Source organism: Crinia signifera, chromosome 5 (genome assembly GCF_055691185.1).
Source record: "Crinia signifera chromosome 5, ASM5569118v1, whole genome shotgun sequence".
Taxonomy (NCBI): domain Eukaryota; kingdom Metazoa; phylum Chordata; class Amphibia; order Anura; family Myobatrachidae; genus Crinia; species Crinia signifera.
In genome coordinates, this window is record NC_139221.1 from 34,241,401 (window position 1) to 34,268,491 (window position 27,091).

At 44.6% G+C, this 27,091-nt stretch overlaps 1 protein-coding gene across 6 annotated transcripts in view; it reads left to right on the top strand.

Annotated features, from left to right (window-relative positions):
* Positions 1–27,091, top strand: part of VPS13B (vacuolar protein sorting 13 homolog B) — a 790,826-nt gene that overhangs the window by 148,940 nt on the left and 614,795 nt on the right. For all 6 annotated transcript variants that reach the window (XM_083186988.1, XM_083186990.1, XM_083186987.1 and 3 more), the window contains exon 17: positions 17,131–17,315. In XM_083186988.1, coding sequence (XP_083043114.1) covers positions 17,131–17,315 — 185 coding nt within the window. The remainder of the gene's footprint in view (positions 1–17,130; positions 17,316–27,091) is intronic.

Sequence of the window (27,091 nt, forward strand, 5' to 3'; positions counted from 1 at the left end):
TCCTAACACATTACTTATCTCTATCTTCACTTTCCCACTGTTGTGTCATACAGGCCACAGTACCACTGCAATCTGGCTGGACCAAAATGCTATATATAGCTCTTATCTTTGGGCCTTATTCTGATTTCTACGCTGCGGCCGCTCGCTCGCATGGGGACCAATGTTTTGTGCATGTGCATTTGCTGGTAGCGTGCAAACTCAGCGTTTCATCTGTTCGCCGATTCCATGCTCCCTGCCTTTCGAGTGGGAGGGCGGAGAGGGGTGTGGGTTTCATGGGTGTTCCCAAGAAACCGCTTGGCGTACATACGGTAATATGGTCGTACTGTTGTTACCAAGTTTTGTTTAATTACTGTGTTGTTCCCAAGGGCAGCATGGACGGTGTAATGGTTAGCACCTAACTGTGAGGAGTTTGTATATTCTCCCTGTGATTCTCCGGTTTCCTCCCACAATCTAAAAATATACTGGTACAGTAGTTTCATTGGCTCCCAACAAAAATGTACCCTATTATGTCTTTTTATGTATGTGTGTATTTGTGTGTGTGTAAATGTGGTAGGGAATATAGATTGGTAGCTATAAACTATTAATAAATAAAGTGTTAAGTGCAACGGAATATACTGGTGCTATATAAATAATAGCTCATCTAAACAGAATAAAACTGTAAGAGTTGTGTCTTTTTTAGAACTTTACTTATAGGAACCGTTTATGAACTATGGAGGCTGAACAAATATTTTCAGAATTGTTGTCTACTAGATGAGTTTTGATTAGATTTTCATCAACACATATACTGTATATGCCAGTGTGTGTATTTATTGTTTACCTAATTAATATTTGTGTGTAGTAACATCTGGAGTTTGAACTTGCATTTAATGAAAACAATTAAAATATTCTAATTTAAAAATAAATCATGGTATAAAAATATGCCTTAGAAAACATGGCCCTCATATGCAGGGCTTCTCATGTGGTTTGTGGTGGTTTAAGTGACACGTAAATGTTCCGTCTAAGTCAAGCGTCGGTGGTTAGTTTTCTAGCTGTGTTCATTTCATTTCTTCATTATAATTAGAGTAGAGACTTGTTTGCAATCTTATGTTTCTTAATCGCGACTTGTTTGTGTGAGAGTTGTACTAAATGCTAATTATTATGTTTATGGCTTGAAGTCAAGGGGAATGTAATGCTTAAGACATGTTTGCATGGACCGCTAGCTCAGTCCTTGTAATGATCATGTAATAGATTTCCCTTTATTCCAATTTTAAGCAGCCAGTTCAATATTTCTCATCTACAATTGTGGGTACAGACACTTGAATAGCCCTTGCTCAGCGCTATATTTAACTAGATAGAGCAATTATAGCTAATATTAGATACTGCTGCAGTACAGAAGGATTTACCATTCCAATTTAGAGAACTCCTTACAGCTGAAAATTATCAATGGCCTAAAGTGAGAAGTGGAGGTGATGCGATTACTGCTTTGGGCACATGGCCTATGCAAGGTTTCTATTGCCCCTTGGCAGATTCTTTTTTGCCCATCGTCACTCTTCCTCCAAATAGTCACTTCCTAGATTCACACTTGATTTTTGGTATATGAAAATTAAAATTCTTTCGGTACTTATGTATTATCAGGGCGCCCACTAAGCAAATAGCTTAGTTACCTATTTTGCGTAGTGAGATCTCATCGCATGCAATTTTGCGTGCAATGCGAGGGTACTAGGCCATTTTCACTGCACCCCTGACTGCGGATCGCATGCAATGCGATTTAGCACACCCCCACTATCCACGTCGATGTGATGCAATGTGATTTAGCACACCCCCGCTATCCACGTCACCCCAAAGCATGGCGAGTGCACGTGGAACACGTCCTCCCGACCTTTTAATACCCCCACTATCCACGTTGGTGTGGAGTTGATTTGAACTCAAGGGGCTCGCCAAGCTTCAGGCTCGGTGGCTGGCTGCGCTCGCCACACTTTATAAAATCAACTCCATGCCTCGCAGGGCTCGCTGCACTTGCCACGATTTGGGGTGACGTGGATAAGTGGAGGTGTGCTAAATCGTTTTGCATGGCATCGCATGCAATAATATAGCATGCGATTTGCGTGCGATGCGATCCACGGCAAATTTAACAAGTGCCATCGCATCGCATGCAATCATGCGATGCGATCTCTACGCCGGCGTACGTAGGCAAATTGGGCGCCGTGATAATACACAAGTACCATTCTTTCTGATTACTGGCTGGCAAGACTGTAGTCAAGATACATTGATGTCTGATGCAAAATTCTATACAGGCTCCACTGCTGCTGCAAAATTTATGGGTAAGGTATAACTCTCCGACAGTCGGGATTCCGACTGTCAAGAGCCCGATATCAGAATACTGACTGTCAGGGGGCCAGCACATTCACGCCCCTTGCGGGCTTGGTGGCAAGCTACTCCACCTTTTCCATTCTCCCTCAAACGACCGTTGGAATCCTGGCTTTCGGTGAGTCATCCAGTACCTTGCAAGGTCTTGAAACGTCAGTGTCCTTTATGCGTTTTCCGCACAATATATCCTAAAATTGCTAAACTCGTGGAGTGTCGTGTTACTTCCGGTTATCAGCGGTGAATCACCCTATAGGCACATGCCTATAGGTGACACTTGTTGGGTGGGTGGCACCTGGCTGCTTGATGCAATATTGTCATTTTATCAGTTACTCCAAAACTTTTCACTCCACCGTACCATACACACATTACCCCCGTAAGGTGTCTTTCTACGTAAATCTCTATACATAATTCAAATAAATGTAAATGTTATGTTTCATAAATGTTTTATTATATGTAGTTAATAATCTGTCAGAATAACAGCTTCTGCAATGTACTTTCATTGAGCTGTGACAGTTTTTAGTCCACAGATTCTCCACCCCATACCCAGTCCCTATCTGCTCCTACTTCTAATCTGTCTTCACAACACCCTCTCTCCATATCCAGCAAGTTTGAAACAGTTCAGTGTCATTGCAGAAAGTGAAAGCAATTTTTGCACAGATATCTTATTCCGTTGAGTGGCCTCTAGTGGTCACTGATAGTACTTCAACTCATTTTGTAAAACTAATCAGAATCATCTTTATTGGCCAGGTATACTTGCGTATGCTTGGAATTTTTTGTGGTAACAGTGCAGCATCAATCAGGGAACACAAAGGGGGTGGGAAGAGAGGCATAAACATACATCACATACATTTCACATGTATCTAGAAAAGTTTGAGTTAGTATTTGGTATGTTCAATACGGTTTAGTTGGTGGACAGCTATTGGGAAGAAGCCTTTTGTAGTTCTTGTCGTCTTTGCTGGGATGGACCTAAAACGTCTGCCTGACGGAAGGGGTTCAAACAGGTTGTGGCCAGGGTGTAGCTTGTCCGCCAAGATCTTTCCTGCACGCTTATTGACCCTGGCTAGGTATAGTTCTTGGACAGTGGGGAGCTCCGCCCCAATGATCTTTTCTGCCATCCTCACCACTCTTTGCAACTTTCGTCTGTCATTCTCGTTTGCTCCTCCGAACCAGATTGTGATTGAGGAGCAAAGGACAGACTCTACTATGGCAGTGTAGAAGATGAGCAGCAGCTCCTGCGGGATGTTGAATTTCTTGAGTTGCCTCAGGAAGAACAACCGCTGCTGAGCCTTCTTGACAGTTGTAATGATGTTGGGACCCCATTTGAGGTCGCAGGAAGTCTTTGTTCCTAGGAATTTGAAGGAGTCGACCCTCGACACTACTCTGTCAGATATTATGAGTGGGTTCATGGCATTTGGTTTCCTTCTGAAGTCCACCACCATCTCCACCGTTTTGAGGGGGTTGAGGTCAAGGTTGTTTCCGCTACACCATTTAGTTAGCCGATCCACCTCCCTGATTCCCTGATTCGCAATTTAAGATGAAATCTACCCCTTGTACACCAGTGCCATGATCCGGATTATTGCCGCTCCAGTGCGGGCTGGGGCTTGGTGTTAAAGGGCAAAAAAAAAACATGGTCCTGTTACCCGGTGTCCGACCCGTCAAATGTTCAGGGTCGGACATGGGGCTTCCCCGGAGTCAGGGGCCGTGTAAAAAGGTAACCCAGGTCATCCGACCTAAGGACCCATTTCCTCCAATCAAGGAGCCCCAACCTCCGGACTGCAGTGCCCTGAGGTCAGTCCGGAGGTTGGGCAGGGGCTGCGTACAGCCTCCGCTCCTGTCTGCCGTACTATGCAGACAGCTGGGGGCAGCTTACCTGGGTGCTGGGCTTGCCCCCAGCGCGTCGGTTGGCGTTGCGGGGGTGTCAGGCGGCATTGCGGGGGGTGGCTTCCGGCGCTTGGAGATGTCATCTCTGAGCTCCAGCTCAGGGCCTGAATTCACTGGCATCACGGTGTAAAAGGGAACAACTGCTGGGTCGCATCCGGGTCCAAAATCCTGGGTGCGACCCGGCAGTTTTGGTGTAAAAGTGGTATATGGCGCATATTTGCGATCACTGGTAGTGTGACTCACCAGGCTTTGGGCCAGGAGTGTTGCTCCGCTACTGATGTGATTGGCATACTTTACCATTCATGTGGACTCGGATTGAGAAAGCTAAAGTACAAAAAAAATTTAAGAAAAAAACCCGCTGAAAAACTCATATCTGAGTTTTCACATGATGACAGTTTGCCAATGTCGACCTTTTGACATCGACCTATCATCTGGATCCCCTCAGCTGAAATCCTTACCAACAAACTGGATTTTTATGAGGCCAAGTGTCACATTCTGTTAGACAATGACTAATATCATTCTTAAATGAATGAATGAACCCTAGCCCCCTTGTAAGTCATGGAGCCTACTCTACAATTCCAATTGTAAAGTGCAGTGGAATATGCTGCGCTATTTTACACCGCTTTCAGACTGCAAATGCAGGGTCGCACCGGTACTTTGAAACGGTTCAGTCCCGGTGCGACCCTGCATGCGCAGTCTTTTCAGATCACATAAGCGAACCGGCAATATTGCCGGTTCGCTGTCGTCATGTGGAGGCGTGGTGGAGCGTCATCGGGGCAAGAGGCAGCGCTTAGAGCTGGCACTGCTCCAAGAACTGCCTCCTCCATAGTGTGAACGGGAGACGGGTCGCTTGAGCCGTTTAATCCGTTCACTCTGCACAGCAGCATGGCAACGACCTGGTGAGAACCCTTCTTTTTACACGTTTCGTATTGCCATGATGCAACCGGTTAGCTCCAACCGGTAACCCCTTTCACATCTCACCAATTACTGGGTCGAACCGGCATGAACCCGGTAATTTTGTGCAATGTGAAAGGGGTATAAGAAACTGTAAATAAATACTCTGCAAAACCAATGGTTCATCTGTGACCTCCTATTTGACTATCAAACTAAATCAGTGTGGGAACTAATGATTGCTGTGTCCTTACACGGCTCGTAGCATATGTATTCTGCAGCTCACATTTATTAGCCCACATCTGCAAAATAAACTCTTCCAATCTTATGTAATCGTCACACACTATCCGCAAGAGTTGTTGTATACATGCTTTAATAAAGGAGGACTTTAACATTCATGTCCCCATTTTTATGTCCTGACGTTTCTCCGCAGCCAAACCAAGTGAATTTATGGTAAGAAAACGTGTGAGAACCTCTTTTCCCCATGGCCCGACATCCCTTGCATGAGCGCGTCTAGAGTATTGTATACTTTTTACTGTAGAACATTAAATGACTAATATCAATCTGGATATACAGGTGCGCTGGGGTGCCTTATTCGGTTTCCCTAAAAGCAGTGTTTACATTTAACCCCTGAAATGAAGCAGACCTAATGCCGGCCTCTCCTGCTCTTTTATCTTTTTCTTTCCCAATTAATGACCCTTTTATTGGAAGCATTTGCTGCACACATGATACGGCTTCTGATGGGGAAGGAAACTTTCTCTCTGTGCTTTTTAATAAGGCCGGAAAAAAAAGAAAACAGAAGCCTTCGCTGCTTTATTTCCTTGGAGATTATTTAAATCCACAATAAGAAAATATTTGATTTTTGGATTTCCACATATATTTACAGTTTTTAATTAACAATATATGCTTTATTGTGCTTTTGGGGGATATTTTCGGTTAACAAGTCTTTTAGATTGGGCCTTGTTTCGCACCTTATGTTACTTTTTTGTTTGTATGTTTGCTTTAGGTTCCCTGTAGCGTTACTTGGTATGGTTGTGTTCCCAGAAAATAGAATATATTGCAGGTTCAAGCCCGCTGTTTGGACTTAATGTGCCCTGAACCTTTATTCAAGTTGTATTGTTATGTAGGTGTCCCCCCAAGGTTCTGTTCTTGGTCCTCTCCTTTTCTATTTCTATATGTCCTGTAGTGTTCATTCTAGCACCCGCCATCTTTGAAAACCCATGCAGTTCCTGTTCCCTGCCTGGGGTGTCGCTGTCTGCTGTGGGGTTTCTAGCACAGGTCTGGTTTGCATATCAGTGCTGATATACAGACCACTCTGTGCTAGGAGCACTACAGCAGACAGCGACACCCCAGGCAGGGAAGAGGAACGGCAAGGGTTTTCAAATATGGTGGGTGCTAGAATGAACACTACGTCCTGTACTCTTTAGGTGAACTTGTTAACTCTTTTGACTTCAATATCATCTTTATGCTGATGATATTCAAATCTACTCTTCCTCCCCTGACCTCTCCCCCACTTTCCTCATTTGTGTCTCAACTGTCTTTTTTTCTCTTCCTAGATGTCCCAGCATGTTCTTTTTTTTCATCATTGGTTTTTATTAAAGAGAAATCAAAGGAAGAGGTTGGACATACAATAATATATAAAGCAGCTTATCAGTTAGGAGCAGGATTGTACAAATCAGATAAAAGACAATGACTGGTGCATTTTCAGACTCCAGCATGCAGTTAAGCCTATTCTCCGCTTCAGGGACAATAAAGCTGGAAATTGAATCCTGCTCTAATACATAACCGTGTTCTAATATCATAACAACAAAATACTATCTATTGGTAGGAGAAGAAAAGAAAAGAGAAAAGAAAATAAAAAATAATAAAATAAAGAAATAAAGAAAAAGTTAAAGAAAAGTGGAGTAAGACAAGACAGGCACAGTAGGGAAGTGTACATACGCGGGGGGACATATAACAGGGGGGTGAATCCAAATATCGGGGCCCAAGTCTTCACAGGGACTTGGTCCGTTTTTAAATTATATATACTACTTATGGTGAGTTTAGGCTGGACAAGTTCACTTGGTCGCTGAGACCTAGGGGTTGGCCGCTCTTTTCCCGGAACTCTCCCCATCTGAACCATTTCATGTGCACGGAGGAGGGGGAAGAGGAGTATTTACAGCCAGCGGTTTCAAAAACGAAGTGTTTATGTACTGCATTAGTGATACTTTGTATCGTGGGCACAGAGGGGGACTTCCACATTCGTCCAATAGCCGCTTTAGTTGCTATTAGAATGTGGCCCAGTATATATCTGTCACAACTAGGCAGTGGGAATGGGAGCTGATGTAGTAAAGTCGCCAGGGGGTCCTCAGGGATAGCGACACCCAAGACTTTGTCTATTAGGGAGAAAACCTCTCGCCACAATGATCTTAAGTTCGCGCATCCCCAGAAGATATGTACTAACGATCCAACAGATCCACATCCCCTCCAACAAAGATTAGATATGGAGGGCCAGATGGCATTGAGCCGGCTGGGGGTGAAATACGCTCTGCTACAAAGTTTATAGTACATTTCACAGTGATGTGCGCATTTAGAGATTTTAAAACAGGTCCTGAAGATGTCATCCCAGACTGACTCCGGGAGTTCCCGAGCTAGATCTCCCTCCCAGCCAATCTGTGATACCAGCTTCCCTCCCCTGCCCAGGAGTATTATATATTTGTACCATCTGGAGATACCACCCTTGTGGTTGGAGGATGATAGGAGGAGGGACAGAGCTGGCGGAAATCGAGGTGCTTTTTTCCCTGTAAATTCTGACAACCAGTGTCGTATCTGCAGGTATTTAAAAAAGTCATGTTTAGGGATGTTGAACTGCGTCTGTAGTTGGGAGAAGGAGAGGAGGGCGTTTGTGTCGTAGATGTCTTTCAAATACTTGATTCCCCCCTCCGTCCAAGTCTCCAGACGAAGGTTAGGGATCAGGTTGCTAAACGAGCTAATGGGGAGACAGGGGGCTGGTAGCAAAATATTTGGGTCGATCGTGACAACCTCTTGCCAGGCGCGCAAAGTAGCTCTAATCGACAACCCCGGGCCCGTCCATGAGGGAGTCGCCCTGGCTGGTAGAAAGAAGAGCTCGGAGAGTGAGCAGTTCTTCATGAAGGCTCTTTCAATACAAACCCATGGTTTGGGACTATGCTCCACAAACCAGTCGCTGGCCTGGCTTAGAATGCAGGCCGCTTGGTAGCGCTCAAGATCTGGGTATGCAACACCTCCTGAGTCTTTTGGGAGCACCAATGTGCGCCTGGCAATGCGAGGTCTCGCTCCCTTCCAGATGAAGCTGGAGAATAATCTATTGATCCTAAGGGTTAGCTTTCTCGGGGTAGGTCTAGGTATGGCTCTAAACAAATATAGCAGCTTGGGAAGTAACGTCATCTTGGCTGCCGCCACCCTCCCTAACCAGGAGATTTCATGTAATAGCCAGTCCTTTGTAAGTTTCTCAAGCGAGTTAAGCAGAGGGGTGTAGTTGCATTCGATGATGTCGGGTTCCCTGGCTAGCTGAACCCCGAGGTATTTAATAGCTTGTGTTTGCCAGGCATATCTATACTCGTCCTTAAGTCGCGCTAAAGTCTCAAAAGGGATATGGAGCGGGAGGGCTTCAGTCTTGGTCGTATTGAATTTATAGTATGAGATTTTTGTGTAGAGGTCTAGGATGTTGTGCAGGATAGGGAGGGAGGATGTAGGGTTTGTGATGCATAGCAAGATGTCATCAGCGAATAGGCTTATTTTATGTGAGAGTCCTCCAATTGTCGGACCCTCGACTCCCCGGTTCTTCCTGATTGTCTCAGCCAGGGGTTCTATTGCTAAAGCAAAGATAAGGGGCGACAGGGGGCAGCCCTGTCTAGTCCCGTTGGAGATGCCAAAAGGTGCCGAGAGGGTTCCATTGGTGAATACCCTTGCCGATGGATTGGAGTAAAGGGACATTATAGAGCCCAAAAATCTTTCCTGGAATCCGAATGAGTCTAGCACTGAGTTTAAATATCCCCAGTGTAGCCTATCAAAGGCTTTTTCTGCGTCCAGGGACAGCACCAACAGGGGCTGTCCCTGGTAGTCACAGTGTTCCATAACATTAAATACCCTGCGGGTATTGTCTGGCGCCTGCCTCCCTGGGACAAACCCCACCTGATCTGCCGCTATTAGTGAGGGGAGTAAGGGGCATAGGCGATTGGCTATTAATTTGGCATAGATTTTTACATCAACGTTTAGGAGCGCAATTGGGCGATAGTTAGCTACTAGGGCTGGTGACTTACCCGGTTTGGGGATGGTAACAATTTGTGCCTCCAACATCTCCTTGGGAAAGGAATGGGAGGATGAAGCCTCGTTAAAGACCCGTAATAGTACCGGTGCTAGCTCAGGCTTATATTTTTTATAGAAGTTGGAGGGGTAACCATCCGGGCCTGGGGCTTTATCTAACGGGAGGTCTTCAATCACATTCTCGATCTCCCGGATGGACCAGGGGGCATCTAGGAGGAGACATGTTTCAGGGCTCAGTTTAGGTAAGTTCAATGTGTTCAGGAAGGCCTGAATGTCGGATTCTACAGGTTGAGGGGTTTTAGCATCCGATTTTAAATTATATAGCTGAGTGTAATACTCGGCAAATAGATTGGCTATCTCGCTCGGGTCGGAAACCCTAGCCCCTCCAGGAGCCGAGAGGTACTGAATCCGGGCCCTCGCCCTTTTCCCTCTCAGTTTCCGAGCTAAGAGTCTTCCAGCTTTATTACTGAAAACGTAAAATCTTTGATTCAGGCGTGCTAGATTGCGCTGAACCTCCTGGAGGTAGAAACTGTTCACCTCCTCCCTAGCTGACAATAGCTGCCTGTAGATAGATTTATTAAGAGGGGTCAGCTTATGTTCCTCCTCTAGCCCCGCTAGTTTCCTCTCTGCAGTTTCTAAATTGATTTTGTGAGCTCTTTTAATCCTAGCAGCTGCCTGGATTATTGAGCCTCGGATTACAGCTTTTAGCGAGCACCAGTGGTTGAACGTGTTGGTGTCGTCAGGTGAATTGTTGTCTAGGTATGATGTGATATCTTGCTGAATTGCATGAAAAACCCCTGGCTGAGACAAAGTAAACCTACCCATCCTCCAGGGGCCGGGGATCTGGTTACGCGCGTCTATGTCCCAATCAATAAGGAGTGGGGAATGATCTGACCATGACATGGGGAGAATCTTGATGTCAGATATAGATGCTAGCGTCAGTCTGTCCGTCAGTAACATGTCAATCCTGGAATATGAGGCATGGGGATGGGAATAAAAGGTGAAGTCTCTCTCTCTCGGGTGTTTGACCCGCCATGCGTCGTAAAGGTCAAACTCTCCTAGTATCTGTCCGAGGCCCGTGGGGGACCTAACACTGGGAGGTCTCGGTCTGCCGGGTGCGGATCTAGGTATATTAGATCTGTCGACTACCGGGTCGACAACTAGGTTAAAGTCGCCCAGCATCAGGATGGCGCCTCTAGCGTTCCGCTGGACCGCTGCGCAAACTTTCCTGCAAAATTGTAATTGTTTGGAGTTGGGGGCGTAGCATGACACCAGGGTGACTTCCTTACCCTCCAAAGACCCCACTAAGATAAGGAACCTTCCCTCCGGATCAGAGATTTGGGACTTTAAAATGAAGGGGCAAGAATGTGAAAATAGGATAGCTACTCCAGCCTTTTTGGTCTGGGCATTCGCCATATAGCAGGAGGGATAGCGGCTGTCAGAGCTTTTGAAGTGGGTTTCTTGAATGGCCACAATGCTCGCCCTCTTTTTATGAAAGAAGGATAGAGCTATTCTACGCTTTTGGGGAGAGTTTAGGCCCTTTACATTTAATGTAATAATTTTAACCATAACTCACAGGGATATGTAGCTCAGCGACCAGATACCGGATGTCACAATGAGGCGTTGTTTTGGATACCCAGAAAGAGGATCGTAAGGGGGGTGAGCTAGAGACAGGGGGGGAACATACATAAGGATAATCTAAGAAACAGAAATAAAACATAAACAACTGAAATAGAGAGGCTCTCAAATGAGCCCAAGTGAGGCGCCAAAGTAGCAACACCTCACGCATGTGGAAGGGGGGGTAGCAACAGGCTGCCCCCGCTCCCCTCGGGGGAATTTATCTACTGGTATAAGTCTAACATTATGAATTTTCAAGGCTAAGAGAATTTCAGCTCTAGAGAGACCCCACGCGGCCAGACCAGTGATACGAGTAGCATACAGTACTAGCTAACAGGTGTATGAGACGGATATCCTATCGCCTGATTCACCTAGCCCGCTTAGTAATGGGGTAGGCATGGTGTACACATGGTCAGCCGCCCTGGGTCCCCCCGAGCCCAAACCACAACCAGACCTCAAAGCAGTCAGAGTGTATAAACAAAAGGAAGAGAGAGATTAAGGCAGAGAACAGATAATACTACACTTCTATTTTGTAAAGAACCTGGAACTGTAAAGTAAAGTCCACTGCTAAACCTCCATCTTGAACACTAGCTGTGATTCTCGGCCACCGACTAGTCCGGCTGGAGTCGGCGGGAGGGAGAGGAGGCATTGGGGTCATCTGACATGTTCCATCTCGCGATCAGTTTCTGGCCTTCTTCCACACTCGAGATGACAATTGTAGAGCCTTCTCTGGTTACAAGAAGTTTAGTCGGGAAACCCCATCTGTATGGAATAGAGGCCTTGCGCAGGGCTGATGCAATCGGGAGGAGGGAACGTCTCTTAGCCAATGTGAACTGGGAGAGGTCTCCAAATAGTTGTAGGGAGCCCAGGGTGGCATCAGTATCTGAAGAGGGTCTGGCCGCCTTTAAGATAGCCTCCTTAATGTGATAGAAGTGGACCCTCATCAACACGTCTCTTGGGGCACCATCCGGGGCGGATCTAGATCTTGGCAGACGATGAATTCGGTCTAAAAGCAGATCTTGGGAGGAGGCGGAGGGGAGTAACTTTTTGAATAGGTTAGTTGCGAAGTCATAAAGGCTGCTGTTGGAGATGGATTCTGGGACGCCCCTTAATTTTAAGTTGTTTCTACGGGAGCGATCCTCCAAATCGGCGACCTTCTCCCTCAGGACTAACACCTCCCCCTCAATGGTATCATGGGATTCTATTAGGGCGTTGTGAGATTCAACCATCTCTCCCATCTTGGTTTCTAGATGGCCAGTACGTTCGCCCAAGTCATCAATGGATTTTTGGCATGTCTGAAACATGGAGCGAAATTCGGAGGCAACCTCATCCTTAAATTGGTGGAATAGAAGCCTCAATGTGCCCACCGTCAGGGCCTCCGAGTCATCTAATCGCGTTTGGGTGGGGAGCGGTTGAATTGGGGGTGGGACCGGGAGGGCCACTTGTTGGGGGGTCTCGGACGTGGACTGGGTCTGTGAGGCTAGCAAGTCGCCTCCAGAGGGACGCTTGGGGGAGGGTTTGAAGAAAGGAACCTAGGGGACTGAACCCACCGCTTTATGTTTTTTAGGAGGCATGGTGGTGAGAGGCGCTTAGATGAGTAATAACAGTTAAGGGGGTTCACAGTAGAGAGGTGTTTAGGTAGTTGTCGGAGCACTTAGAAGAAGTCAGACAAGTTGTACATTGAATTCCCAAGGAGAGCAGGGGGTGCCAGACACGTTACATTAGGCCTGGCGAATGCATATTGGTCGGGTGGGGTGAGAAGAAGCTCTGGGGACCCAAGTCTGGCCCAGCCGGGCCGTTCCCCCACTTAGTCGTTTCTATGTATTTATACCTTCCCCTAATAGTGGGGGGGAGGGGGGCCAGGTGAGAGGGCCCCTGCTGTACTTTATTCTGCAGGCGGTAGGGCTCTAGGGACCAGGCAGCAGGCAACAGGGCACAGGGGGCCGGGGATGCGTTGTCACAGCAGCCTCCGACGCACTATCAGTCCCAGCAAGACCTCAGCTGCCGGGGGCCCTATCGGGGGAATCAGAAGTTCGGGGGGATGCAGTGGTATTGTTCTGACTTTCTTTCAAGCGCCTGGATCCCCGCTCCGCCGCGACGCGAAGCAACTAGCTGCCGCCGGCGCACTGTGTCCCATCGCTCTCCCTGCCCGCCCCACGTGTAGCTCTGCTTGAGGCACTCACCAGGGTGTAACAAGCGGCGCTGCGGTGAGTCAGGGATGGCTCCTTTCTCCCGCCGGCGTCCGCTTCGTGCCGCTTGAAGATTTGAAGGGGCTTCCACGCTGTGGAGCCTCCCGCCCGGTCCTTCACCAAACTCCGGGTCCCGGTGCAGGCGGGGATCTTAGGCCGCAATCCGCGGAAGCCGTTAGAACGGCTTCCCGATTCCGCGGCTTCAGGTGCTGGGTATGGGGGGGTTCAGAAGGAGCTAGGGGACCGGGGAAGGTGTTTTGGGTGTTGGGGAGCCGGTGTAAATAGTGGGGTTTGCTGAGTAGGGCTCGGAGCTCACGGAGAGTGCGACTTGCTCAAATGGCCGCCAAGCCACGCCCCCCGTCCCAGCATGTTCTTAAATGTCTCAAGGCCCATACACTCAAGCTCCGTTTCACAGTTTTAGCTGCTTTCAGCTCAAAAGCTCAATACACTCCCGCACCATAGCCGGCAGCCACTGTGCACATGCTGGTATTACCAGCAGACTGAATGGCTTTCCATAGCTAGGGAAAATTGCTCAGTGTGTATGTACTGAGCAATTTTCAGCACAGCGATATTAACGATCCTCGATTTGCATACATGCTGGGCAAAAAACACCCAGCGTCTATGCACCTTTAGACTGAGCTGTTCATCTTAAAATTTCAATTCCCACAATCTTATCTATTGATGGCAAGACTATTTCCTTTAAGCCCCAAGTTCAAATTTCCTTGTTTCTTTACAATCCTTAAACCTTTCAGGTCCAACGTCTAGTCATGTTCAACAGCCCTAGCGCTAATAGATCCAATGGTGATCCTCTTTAAAATAAGAACATTATCCTCGCTCAACATTCAATGTAGACCCACTTCTTCACCAAACCCAGCTAAGCGCTCATCCTAACCCTCTGTTCCGCTGTGTAACCATATGTGTTTCCCCTGTCTACCCCTTCTCTTTAAGAATGTAAGCTCTCATGAGCAGGGCCCTCTTCCCTCATGTATTTTCCTTCTCTTGCTTAAACCATCTTTGTTGGCACCACACCCTGCAGTTTTCTGCCACCTTGATACTTCAGTATCATCTGCTGATGCAGCTGTTTCTGTACCCTGTACTTGTACTTTAATGTCTTCAGCTGTAATCAACTGTTTTCGGTCTTACTTGTTAATTTACTTCTTCCGTGCTTGAAGAAGTTCAGAGCATTCAGTAGTTGCTTTTACCAATGTATTTTAAATGGAAATGGGAATTGATGTTAATCAAGCCCTTTTTAGCATTCATTCCTATAGTTATGTTTAAAGGTTGCTGACAAACCGTGTCTTTGACAAACTGATGCATAGTAAATCTACCCCTTAAGCTGGGTACGCACTGATGGATCGAATGTGCAGCCCTTTTTTTCGATGGATACATCTGTAGGTCATTGGCAGTTGTCTACACCCGATATATCAGGGACTGATATCACAGCTGGGCAGGCAAATTCACATTGCCGGCCTGTTGTACGGTCATGACAGACACATGGAACGGTTGATTGGAAAGTATGCTTACCAAGTTGGCTGCTATATCTGTGGGTCCACCGACAGTATGTGCCCAGCCTTAATGTCCCCATACATTAATCGGATTTAGCTACTGTTCACCCAAATCCGGCGGTTCGGGATGAGAAATCGTGTGGAAAGTGGCCAAATCGGATGTGTTTGCCATCCGATGTGCGGTTCTGTGCGCATCAGATTGGAGCATGAGGTTCGACCTCCGACTGGGCCCGCCTCCCGGCATCGGAGAGCGGGATTGCATGCATTACATCACATGCAGAAGGACCGCATGCGATCCTGTTGTTTGGGAAGGTCCCAGGCAGCTTAAGGGGGATCGGATGGCCATACACTGCTGGGAAAAGTAGTGTATGGCCATATTTAGGCTAGCTTTCTCTTTGTGTTGCCTGTTTATATATATATATATATATATATATATGTGTGTATGTATGTATATTATTCTATACACTGTCCAGCTAATATAGAGGAAGACAAAAATACAGTACATACATATGTCCATAAATACACTTGTAAGAACACAGATGATAGCCATATAGAGAGAACTCTGACCGATGTTGTCACAGGAACTGCCCATCACTCACTATATGTTTTGGTTGATGATTTGCTTCATCTGAAATGCCTTGTGTCAGTCGGTGTGTGTTTCACATGAATCTGTTGCACGTACATACAGAGGCCGTTAATAATAATAATGATACTGGAGTCGTCCATAAACGTTGATTTCTCAGCAGTTCTACAGCAGTCCAGGGACTATTTATGTGTGACATATTTGTGGTTTGCTTATGAAGAATTCAGTATTGTGTATCCATTGTATTCTTCACTTGACATGTGCAGATGGTGCCAGAAAACATTGTTTATTCCACTCGAATATTGCATTGTAGTAAATCAAAGTGATATGTTGGGTGTATAGCTTCATATCAGGTTTAAAGATGTCCGAGTCCCCATGGAGGCAATTCAGCCTTTTACCCAAATTTATGCCAAGAAACTCTACATGAAGAACAATAATTTTAGTGATTTAAAGGGGACTTGAATGAGCGGGTCGCCAGCTCCAGTGACCTGCCCCATATTGATGGAGTGAAAAATGTAGATGTGTGACATAATAGGAGATGAGGCCGTAATTGGGAGGCAATGAGCCTCTGAAGACCAGTTGCTGGCTGGGTTGATTTGCAGCCTATAACACTGCAAAGTTAAAAGTTCAACCAAAGAAAAGACGCAGTAAAATTATGTGTTTTTAATAGTATTTTGGTTTGTAGAGTAGTAGTTTTGTTATACTGTAAAACACACATTCTCAACCTCGGCCACGAAAGCCCAGTTACACACTGGGCGATATAATGAGCGATATCGCCCGTTTTAGCCATTCTGAGCGACATCGTTCATTTATCGCCAGGTGTGTATGCCACCAAGGAGACACGATGTACACTTCTGCGCGTCATTAATGACCCTCTTCATTGTCTGTGCATGTACAGATGAGGGAACAGATTGTAAACAAGGGCACCGTGCCCCCCCCCCCCCCCCCCCCGCTTACCACCCTGATGTAGCTCCCCCCGCCGGCATTGGCAAGTGTGTATGTACCGCTCCGCACACTCACCAATAACGGCTGCGGACGCAGTCCTATATTGTGTATGCGCCACACCAGTCCATGTTTTAGTGATTTCCATGCTTTAGCTCCTTCGGTTATCGGCTACACACTAGCCCTTATTCAGGTCCGTTCGCACAAGGGGCTCGTTCGCACGTGGACCGATGTTTCTTCTATGCATGCGCTTGTTGCGTGCGGCCATGGTGAACAGATTGTTTGCCTGGTGCACACAAGCAACCTTGCGGTGGAGGGCGGCAGGCTGCCCCATTACCATATGGGAACGCCCAGCGTTTCATGAGAGTTCCCATGCTAATGAGGCATGATGGACAGGCAGCTGACATCAACGGATGTCAGCTGCCCACCTACTCTCCCCCCCCCCCCCCCCTTCCCCCGAGCAGACACGCATCTGTAAGGTTGCTCTGAGGCAACCTTACAGATGCGTGAGCCTTTGCCATCATTTGATGGTCGGCTACCATCGAATGATGGGGTGGATCTTACCAGGCTATGAATGGATGTTACTGTTTAACATCCATTCTCATGCCCTGTGTGCGAATTTGCCTTGGGAATGGGTGGCGGCCAGCCACCATTCGCAAGGCTGTATTTGGTGGACTCACAAGGCTGCGAATTTGCAGCATTGCGAATGAACCAGAATACTCTCACTATCCGATTATCTTTCCAAGCTTTCCAGTTGGTGTGGAAATCCGGTACCACATCCTTACAGATTATTGAAGGATCTTGGTGATGTTGGGTCACCTTTTAGCTATAAAGAGATGGAAGTCTTAAAATCCACACATAAATATGCATATGTTTCTTTGTTCCCTTCCAGGACACAACGTACACATGTGCCAGTGACCGAATACATTTTCGAGCTACCGAATCTGACCCTTCAGGCTACAAGGGCTCAAACACTTCTCTTGCAAGTGATTCTCCAGAGCTGGTCTTACAGCACGAACAGTTCCAGTCCTGCAGGTCTAAGTGAGGTGCTATTGAATGAGGTCTTCCCATCTACAGGTAAAATCACTTCTCGATGTTCAAAATTGCAAATGTTGCCCAAACCATTCCTTTTAGAGGTTGCTTGTTCCTTATGATTTGACCATTCATGGTTGCTGGATTTCATATGCCCTTATTGGAAGTACTAGTGCTTTCCCAACATAAATCCCTTGATAATATGATGGCAGGTGTGTGCATTGACCGCCTAACGCACCTCTCTACGATTAGCAGTCATTCTAAATTGGGACAATTTGTGCAACTTTTTACAAATGTCACAGAGGTTGGGTAACAGTTCGGGTGGGACTGCTCAGTGCCAAGTGGGCAACCTTGTTTTGAGACATTTGAGCAACATAATACATTTTAATAAATGTTCCACGATGTGATGAATGGATTTCAATTGATCCAAATACAATCGATCACAGCTTGGTCCCTCTTCCTTTATTTTTGGAACAAAGCGGTGTACGATTTAGACGATATATTCCACAAATGATATCCTTAACGATTCCTTTGAACTCCCCGGAACTCCGGAACAAAAGATATATCTTTTGTGCAAACTGGAAATTTTCACAAAAAAATGTCTTCAAAGATATAGTCCGTGGCCACATCAGGAGAATGCTGTCGTTGACAATATGTTCAGGATCAGACAACATACGGGGTCGTAAATGACTAGTGGGAGCACGCATGGCTAACACATTTACTCACTAGACAATATGCATGAAAATAACGTTAACGATAATGCATGTCGTTAGCAAAAACTGTCTGTTTACCCGTCTTTTTTATTATTATGATTATTATTTTTTGACCCTTGTTAGGGGTTTTTAGCCAAACTGTTTCATGTTCAAGCTGAATTTCAGCAGAATTTAATAGGCTCTTGTCATTGTACAATTTCTATGATTGTGCCAACGGATTGGTGGATCTGATTGTGGTTATCTGAGCGATATTGTTTTTGTGTCTTGAAATTGCTAAAAGAAAATAATTTTTTTATTGCAGCTTTAAGAAATGTTTTATAAAGAATTGTATTGTGGAGGATAAAGGGTCATTAGTTGGGTGTAGGTTTAGATTTTTAACCATTTTAATGGGAACGAAGCTGCATATATTGGGTTAAGTGCTCCTCAATGGAAAAAAATATCTCCGGTGTTTTAGAGGCCCCGAGCACAGAATGTAAATTGTTGGAAAACCTTTGATTTGTCGATTAATTGACCCAGAAATATTATGCACAAAACAGCAGACGTGTGAACTAAACAATAAAACGTAATTGGTGCCCAGCAGGTGGCGTTTGATGGACACATTTACTGTGGTGTATACCTTAATGCCGAAAGTTCAACAAATCCAAATCCATTTTGAAAAGTGTGACTTTTTCATTTTACCCCCGTGGGTATTAACCAAACGACATACAAATGTTTTCCCAATATTTCACTCTATTTCTTTTATTGGTTTGCATTTTAAGAGTCACGATAAATGAAGTGTTTCTGTAGCGTGAAAGGTTTGCTCATTCCCAAATCTTCAGGATCTAGAGTTTTCCAAACATATGTGTAATGACTGTACATATTGTATTTTTTCTAAGCTAACAAGGGGCAATTCAATTCAGGGGGATGTCCAGGCCGTGCATTTTATCCTGGTTTGCAAATGGGGTAAGGGGTATCATTGATGGGGTGTGGTATAGAACACTGACAGTTGGGATCCCAACAGTCATTAGCCGGATGTCAGGATCCCGACTAGCCGGACTCAGACAGCGTGGGGTGCGCAACGAAGGCCCTTGCGTGCTCGCCACGCTGCAGGCACAGTGGCTCGCTATGCTCGCCACCTATTCTATTCTTACTCTATGGGGGTCGTGGACCCCCACGAGGGAGAATAACCGATGGCCATCGGGACCCCGAGTGTCAGGGTTTTAACAGTCGGGATTCTGACATTGGTGTAATGACTGTTGGAATCCCAACTGTCTGTCAGCCATCCAGCACACCATTGATGGGTACTATTCACTGCAATGGAAAAGCCAGCGCTGGAAGATGCTCTCATTTCCCAGCGGCAAGTGGACAGGATTGAATACAAGTTCAACCCGGATCGCGGTGGAGTGTAAACGGGTAACGACCCATTCACTGCAATGGAAAAGCCAGCGCTGGAAGATGCTCTCATTTCCCAGCGGCGGCTCAGGCACAGCCTCCGTTGACGTCACCCTCCCAGCTCTCTGAAACAGAAGTAGACATTCTAAGAGAGTTTATTGCTTAGAAAATAAGTTTCCTTTGTCCAATTCAGTCAATACTGACAAAATGGCCGTGTGTTTGGTAAGAATACTGTCTTTGAATGATCTGCCCAGTATTGACCCGCTAATTTGTAGCAAGCCACAAAATAAAGTTGTCCTATGACCCCTGAGTTTGTGCGTTCATCTACTGACTGCGCCCTACACACTGGGTGACCCCCACCTCTACTCCATCACATCTGCCATCAAATCTCCATTCGATGGCAGAGTAAATCAGAATTCCATCATGAAATGGAAATTCAGTTGCTATTGGTCAAAACCATTGGTAAACCTCTGCCATCCCTAGATTTGAATGATATGCTGTTCTCTGCAGCTTAGAACTTTTTTCACCAAACTCCTAAAGCAGCGTTCTAGACCTTCAGGACCTTCTGCATGCTGGGGGTGATTTCAGATGGACACCAGCACCTTTTTCATCTTATCTATGGTGTATAAATGTATAAAGCTATATTATATATTAAAGAGAGATCAGAATAGTGGAGGATACTTTATATTTCCTTAGATACCAGCCGCTGCCTTTTCACAGAAGGGAGACCTGAGCTTTAGACCTCTGCTCTGTGTTTTTACAGCTCGGAAGTGCCACATTTCTACTTCGCTTTGCTGTCCTTTCATGGCTGCTTAATCAGCACTTGATGGTAATGACACAATAAGTTTTTCTGGCAGCTGGTCCAACGCGCCCCCGACAAATGCTTGTTAAACCCTGAACGCTTTGGCAGTAGTTTAATGAGCATTTCTGTAGATCTTTATTTTATTTTTAAGACACGATGAGAGCTTCTGAATGCAGCAGCCAACTTTGAAGTGGACCCAAAGCAAACACAAGTCTAAATGTTTGTATACAGTCCTGGTTCTATACGTTCTTTGTGGGACTCTGGGCGTTATAGTGTGTGCAAGAGGCTTCACAGTGATGCCACTGCGTCAAGAGGAGCCCATACACACTGGGTGATTTTGAGCTGAAAGCAGCTCCATTTTGCCATTTGAGCTGCTTCCAGCTCAAAATCCGCCCAGTGTGTCCGAGGTATCGGTGATGCAGGCTCCTGCATCACAGACAGCGGATGCTGCTCATCTGCTAGTATTAAAAAAGGTGGATGGCTTTCCATAGCGTACTGTTATGGAAAGTCGTTCACCCCCGGGAAAATCGCTCTGAAGGGGAAAATCGCTGACGGGCATATGTTGTTAATGTAACACATGTAACAAACTATGTTACGTCCGTTACGTTAAGCATGTTACATAGGTTACAGTACAGAACTGCCAAAGGTAATCAGTTGTGAACAAATGTCAAAGGAATTTTTACCCTCTCATAAACCATTAGAGATCCGGTAAATATCATGCATTTACTCATCTTTTTAAACAAAATATGGAAAAATACCAAAAAACGTAACGGATGTAACACTTAATATGTGCCATATGTAACTCTTTGACTAACCTAAAACCACATGAAATACTGATTATCAACATATAGTTTCTTTCAGTACATGTCCTCAACTTGTGTTATATACTACAATAATCCAAGTTTCTTACCCTTGTTTTCAGAAAACATCAATCGATAATCAGTGGTCACAATCAGTGTCTGGAACCATTACTGAAATAAGACAAAATGGCAGCATGTCATGTGACACACTGTTACCAACCGTTTTTTTAAATAATACTATAGACTATGACTGATGCACTGGTATATTCATATTTTGAATATACCAACTTTTTTTTTTTTTTCATGACCCATGTCCACTTTTTTGGGGGAATTGCCCGTATGCGTGGAGTTTGTATGTACTCTGTGTTTCTATGCATTTTCCTCTGTGTGGTCTGGTCTCCTTACACGTTCCAGTAACTGTTGGGGAAATTGCTTTCATCTTGAATTAGCTGCAGTATATGTGTGCATTCCTGCTGGTGGCAGGGGCGATGTACAAGTATACTAGAACACAAAATAATGTCTATGGAAACAGACTATTAGTATTAGATATTTTATTTGTCCTTTTCATGTCCTGTTGTAATGTAGAAACCCTCAGTCACTTAGGGGTAGGTGTACAGTATGAAGCAGTGATAAGGCAGGAGAAGTGAGCCAGAGGAGTGGCCAATGCAACCAATCAGCTGCTCTGTATCATTTTATATTATGCAAATTGTATATGTTACTTCACTGCTGATTGGTTGATATGGGCCACTTCTCATCTGGCTCACTTCTCCTGTCCTTATCACTGCTTCATACATCTACCCCTTTGTGCTATTAGTATCAGAACATTCTTCTGTGATATTCAACAGGGTAAAAAATTACAGGTTACATTATATTAAAAACTATGCATTACATTTGGTCACTGGACACTGATTGCTATGCTGCTATCATCATTGTACTTCTTCAAGTGATATTAGTCCATTGGGGTACTAGGAGTTCCTGGCACATCACAAGCACTGTCCACTTCTTCTGGTGCTGAACTGATACAGGGTCACGTGACTGCCTCCGCTGTGCAGGTGGAAGGGTTGTGTGTCCTCAGTAATGTGGTGTTATCACTGTTATGCCACTTCTTCTCAGAGCTGTGGGGTCAGGTCCCTCATACATCAAATGTAATATTTGACAGCTTGCGGTGGTTTTTAAGGTTTAGCTGTATGCCATACCAATCTGCTGCAGGAAATTGTATAAGCAAACTTTGAAGGGGAGACATATTTGTAATGTGTGTTCTAAAGGTCTGCGGAATACTCTGCAAGCTTTTGTTGTTGTTGTTGCAGCTGTAATTCTGTATCTTGAGCCAAAAGATTGATTAATTCAAACCACAAGAGATAAACAGTTATGTTCCATCTAAAGGCTACTTTGTGACCGGACACTGCTGCTTGCCCAATGTACAGCAGTAGAAGGTCAGATGACGTTCTAACCCAAGAAGTAGTTTTTCCTTCTGCGTTGCGCTTTATATAATATTTAAATCCTTTTTGAATGCTCCATATATTTTACTCATCTCATCTATTCCAAGGGGGAAAAGTTAGTGGAGATTTAGTGTGTGTGTGTGTGTGTGTATACACACTTTTTAAAAAAAAATTTGGTACTTATTTAATATCTGGGCTACCGTTTTTCTTATGAGACCGCGTCCCCTCGCGGGGCTCGCTGCGCTCGCCACACTGTATAAAATCAACTCCATGCGTAGTTGGATAGTAGGGGTATAAAAAAATGGGGTGCATTTAACATGGAAACCCAGATAATACATAAGTACCTAATTTTTTTATCGAGACATCATAGATAATTGATATAAAAAATTGCAATCATTACAATAAAAAATTATCATCTGAAAGTGTTATAATGTTCAAGAGCAACAGAAAGAAGGGATGGTCATCCGCACAGGATCCTCATTACATTAGTGAGGAGAATAGGACCCCCCTAAATAATAACCAAATGGCGTAAGCCTAGAATATATTTGTTTACTGCGGGAGGTGTGCGCCCTCTGGACACAAAATAATTAGCTTTTTGGAAGAGAGAGAGAAGGTATGTCCTTGTGGGGTGCACCTATGAGGTCCTTAAATAAGGTAAAATTTAACTTTTATTAAATAATAACTAAAACTAAGCGAAATATGACAAACACACATGTAACATTGAACATTGAAACGTGAATACAAGGGGAAGGATAGGTGTGTTTATTAAAATCGGTGGCCTGCTCAATTCGCACTGTTGTTGTTACACAGGTTTGTCTTGGGTTTCAAATATATCTGTACAATAAATTTGTCTCAAAATTCACGTATATGTGGGCTCCTTGAAATAAATTTCTAAATTGGTACCGTGTCTCTTTATTTGCTCTCAAAAGAAGTTATATCAATGGTCTTGCAGTAAATGAAACATAAATGTCAAACATCACACATCAATCATCAATATTGCAATGTGGTTATAATTCCCATAGAAAAACTGTGATAAATCAGTAAATTGGTGGTTAGGACAGTTCTTCAGTCGACTTGGTGTCGTCAGATGATGTCAAAATAATATCAATTGGATATAATACAGTACAATAGGTTTCCAAAATTATTGATACAATCAGAGGCGTAACTAGACATTCGTGGGCCCCATAGCAAAAGTTTGTAAGGGCCCCCTATTTAGCAACTGATGGTGATAAATGTATGTAAAACATTACTTACACTGCAGAAATGGGCCCCCTTCAGCTCTGGGCCCCGTAGCAGTTGCACCCCTTGCACCTATGGTAGTTACGCCCTTGGATACAATGAAGTATCTGGTCAGGTGTTGACTGTCACTTCGACACACTGTGTGTCGGTCGACACCTGTTAGTGGGTGGTGTGTTCAAATATGGAGGGACCTAGGATGTAAATAAGAACACTTGGTTTTGTTCTTAATAAAGGGTGACTGACACTGATCTCAATGAATAGATAGTTAGAATAGTTATTTTAGTCGACTTGGTGTCCTCACATTAGATCAAATAATATCACGTGAATATAGTACAATAGGTTCCAAATATATTTATATGATATCGCGTCAGGTGTTGACTGTCACTGTCGACACACTGTGTGTCGGTCGACACCTTTCAGTGGATAATATACTTAGAAAACAATTTATTTATGGGAAGTGTGCGTGTTTTAGGAGGCAGTATTCACACTTCCAGTCGGCAAGCAAAGATTTATCGTGCAAACTGTGTATACAGATAAATGAGTTGAGTCCCTTCAGCAGTTAATTTGCTGGTGGGTCAGAAACGTCATTTTTATTGTAACAATTGTTAAATAGCAATATTTTTACTTATGGTACACAGTAATAGATGTTTTATTGGCAGACTTTAGAAGTGGAATACAAGTGACTCAATTGTAACAATTGTAACTGCTGCCATAGGTTGATTAAGTTTAATATGAGGAATGGATTGGGTTACTGTCTCCCAAATCCGACACTAGCCGGCGCGCGCTTCGCTTGAAAAAGCTGGAGGCGAAGCGCGCGCTGGCTAGCGGTGGTGCCTGCTCATTCGCCATTATTTAGGACTGTATCTTTATTGTGTATCTTTTACCCACAGGTTTCTCTGTACTTTGTCTTATACCAGCTGCTGATCCCCCACCCTGCAGAAGGGCAGCAGCGGTAGTACAGCAAATCTATTAGCCTCTGCATCTGGCACGCCATTGAAGCGCGTCACTTACAAAGCAAGCACGTATCCCTGTGTAATACTGATTAAACAGGGGTCTAGCATACAGCCATAGAGCTGCTTGATTGACTAAGAGACCCGCTGCTATCACAGTATTAGTGCGGCATACGCCACAGGGATCTCTGCGATAGAGCTCCTGTAAGCAGATACAAGTGTCGGATTTGGGAGACAGTAACCCAATCCATTCCTCATATTAAACTTAATCAACCTATGGCAGCAGTTACAATTGAGTCACTTGTATTCCACTTCTAAAGTCCGCCAATAAAACATCTATTACTGTGTACCATAAGTAAAAATATTGCTATTTAACAATTGTTACAATAAAAATGACGTTTCTGACCCACCAGCAAATTAACTGCTGAAGGGACTCAACTCATTTATCTGTATACACAGTTTGCACGATAAATCTTTGCTTGCCGACTGGAAGTGTGAATACTGCCTCCTAAAACACGCACACTTCCCATAAATAAATTGTTTTCTAAGTATATTATCCACTGAAAGGTGTCGACCGACACACAGTGTGTCGACAGTGACAGTCAACACCTGACGCGATATCATATAAATATATTTGGAACCTATTGTACTATATTCACGTGATATTATTTGATCTAATGTGACGACACCAAGTCGACTAAAAGAACTATTCTAACTATCTATTCATTGAGATCAGTGTCAGTCACCCCTATATTAAGAACAAAACCAAGTGTTCTTATTTACATCCTAGGTCCCGCCATATTTGAACACACCACCCACTAACAGGTGTCGACCGACACACAGTGTGTCGACAGTGACAGTCAACACCTGACCAGATACTTCATTGTATCAATAATTTTGGAAACCTATTGTACTGTATTATATCCAATTGATATTATTTTGACATCATCTGACGACACCAAGTCGACTGAAGAACTGTCCTAACCACCAATTTACTGATTTATCACAGTTTTTCTATGGGAATTATAACCACATTGCAATATTGATGATTGATGTGTGATGTTTGACATTTATGTTTCATTTACTGCAAGACCATTGATATAACTTCTTTTGAGAGCAAATAAAGAGACACGGTACCAATTTAGAAATTTATTTCAAGGAGCACACATATACGTGAATTTTGAGACAAATTTATTGTACAGATATATTTGAAACCCAAGACAAACCTGTGTAACAACAACAGTGCGAATTGAGCATGCCACCGATTTTAATAAACACACCTGTTATAATGTTCATACATAAGATATATGTAACAATACAATACAAGAATATGTTAAATAATAAACAGAAGTAATGCATTCCTTGTCCAACACCGTATGAAACATGGAGGTAGAGTGAGAAGCGATCAACCAGTCCCATAGTTTTAAACTAAAAGGACAGGTGGATCCTGAGCAGCAAGTCTACACTTACGGGGGTATTCAATGTGAGGGTTACGGCCCTGTCCCATTCTCGGTCAGGTCAACCGAGAACATGCAGGCGGGATTCAATGTCTTGCCTGCCGGAGAGTGAGAAGGGGGTGTGGCCGTGAGTTGCGGCCGGGAAGAGGTGAGCTGCAGCTGGCAGCTAGTCACTTCCCGGCCATTCTCGGCAGAATGAGCCCTACAGCTTGTGATGTCAGGTGCCTTCTGCCGAGATACCCTGCTCAATGCTGTCGGGGAAGACAGCATTGAATGGGCCCGGCGGGCATCTCCCCGATGATTGAATACCCCCCTTAGTGTGCTTTAAACTATAATGTATCTGTTGCCACATGGTGAGGGGTAGAGTGAATATATAAAATTCCCATAAAATTAAAACATTTTCCACTTGTTTACCCTTATCCACAATATCTTCTATATACACTGTTATGCCCCACTCTGACCTCTGGTAATGCTGGTAGCTTTTTATTATCATTTATATACAGTAATGCATAGAATTATTCTCATACCACCACACACATTCTCATTTACGTACATGTTATCAGCAACCAGCAGGGATTTTGGACTGTGAGAATCGGAGTCACGAGTCTGCCTAACCAGGTCAAGGATGTCTATTAGGAAGACATTCTTGTTGTACTTAATACAGGTGGCGGCTGTGGAACTTCTGAGGGGCCACCTTCACACTTTCACTTGAGGGGCTGGAAGGAACTTATTGGTGGCAATGTGGGACTGGGGAGGGGGAGTGGATTGATGTTTTGCCTAGGATACTGAGAAACCTAAAGCTCCATACACACTAGAGCAGTGGTAGCCAACTCCAGTCCTTGAGAGCTACCAACAGTTCACATTTACTAGATCACCAATCTAGCGCACAGGTGCACTCATTACTGACTGATACATTGTAAATGATCCACAGGTGGAGCTAAATACTTCACGTATCAGTCTTTGAGGAGACCTGGAAAACGTTAACTGTTGGTAGCTCTCGAGGACTGGAGTTATCATACATCATTATCGATAGAATACACCAGGGGTTCC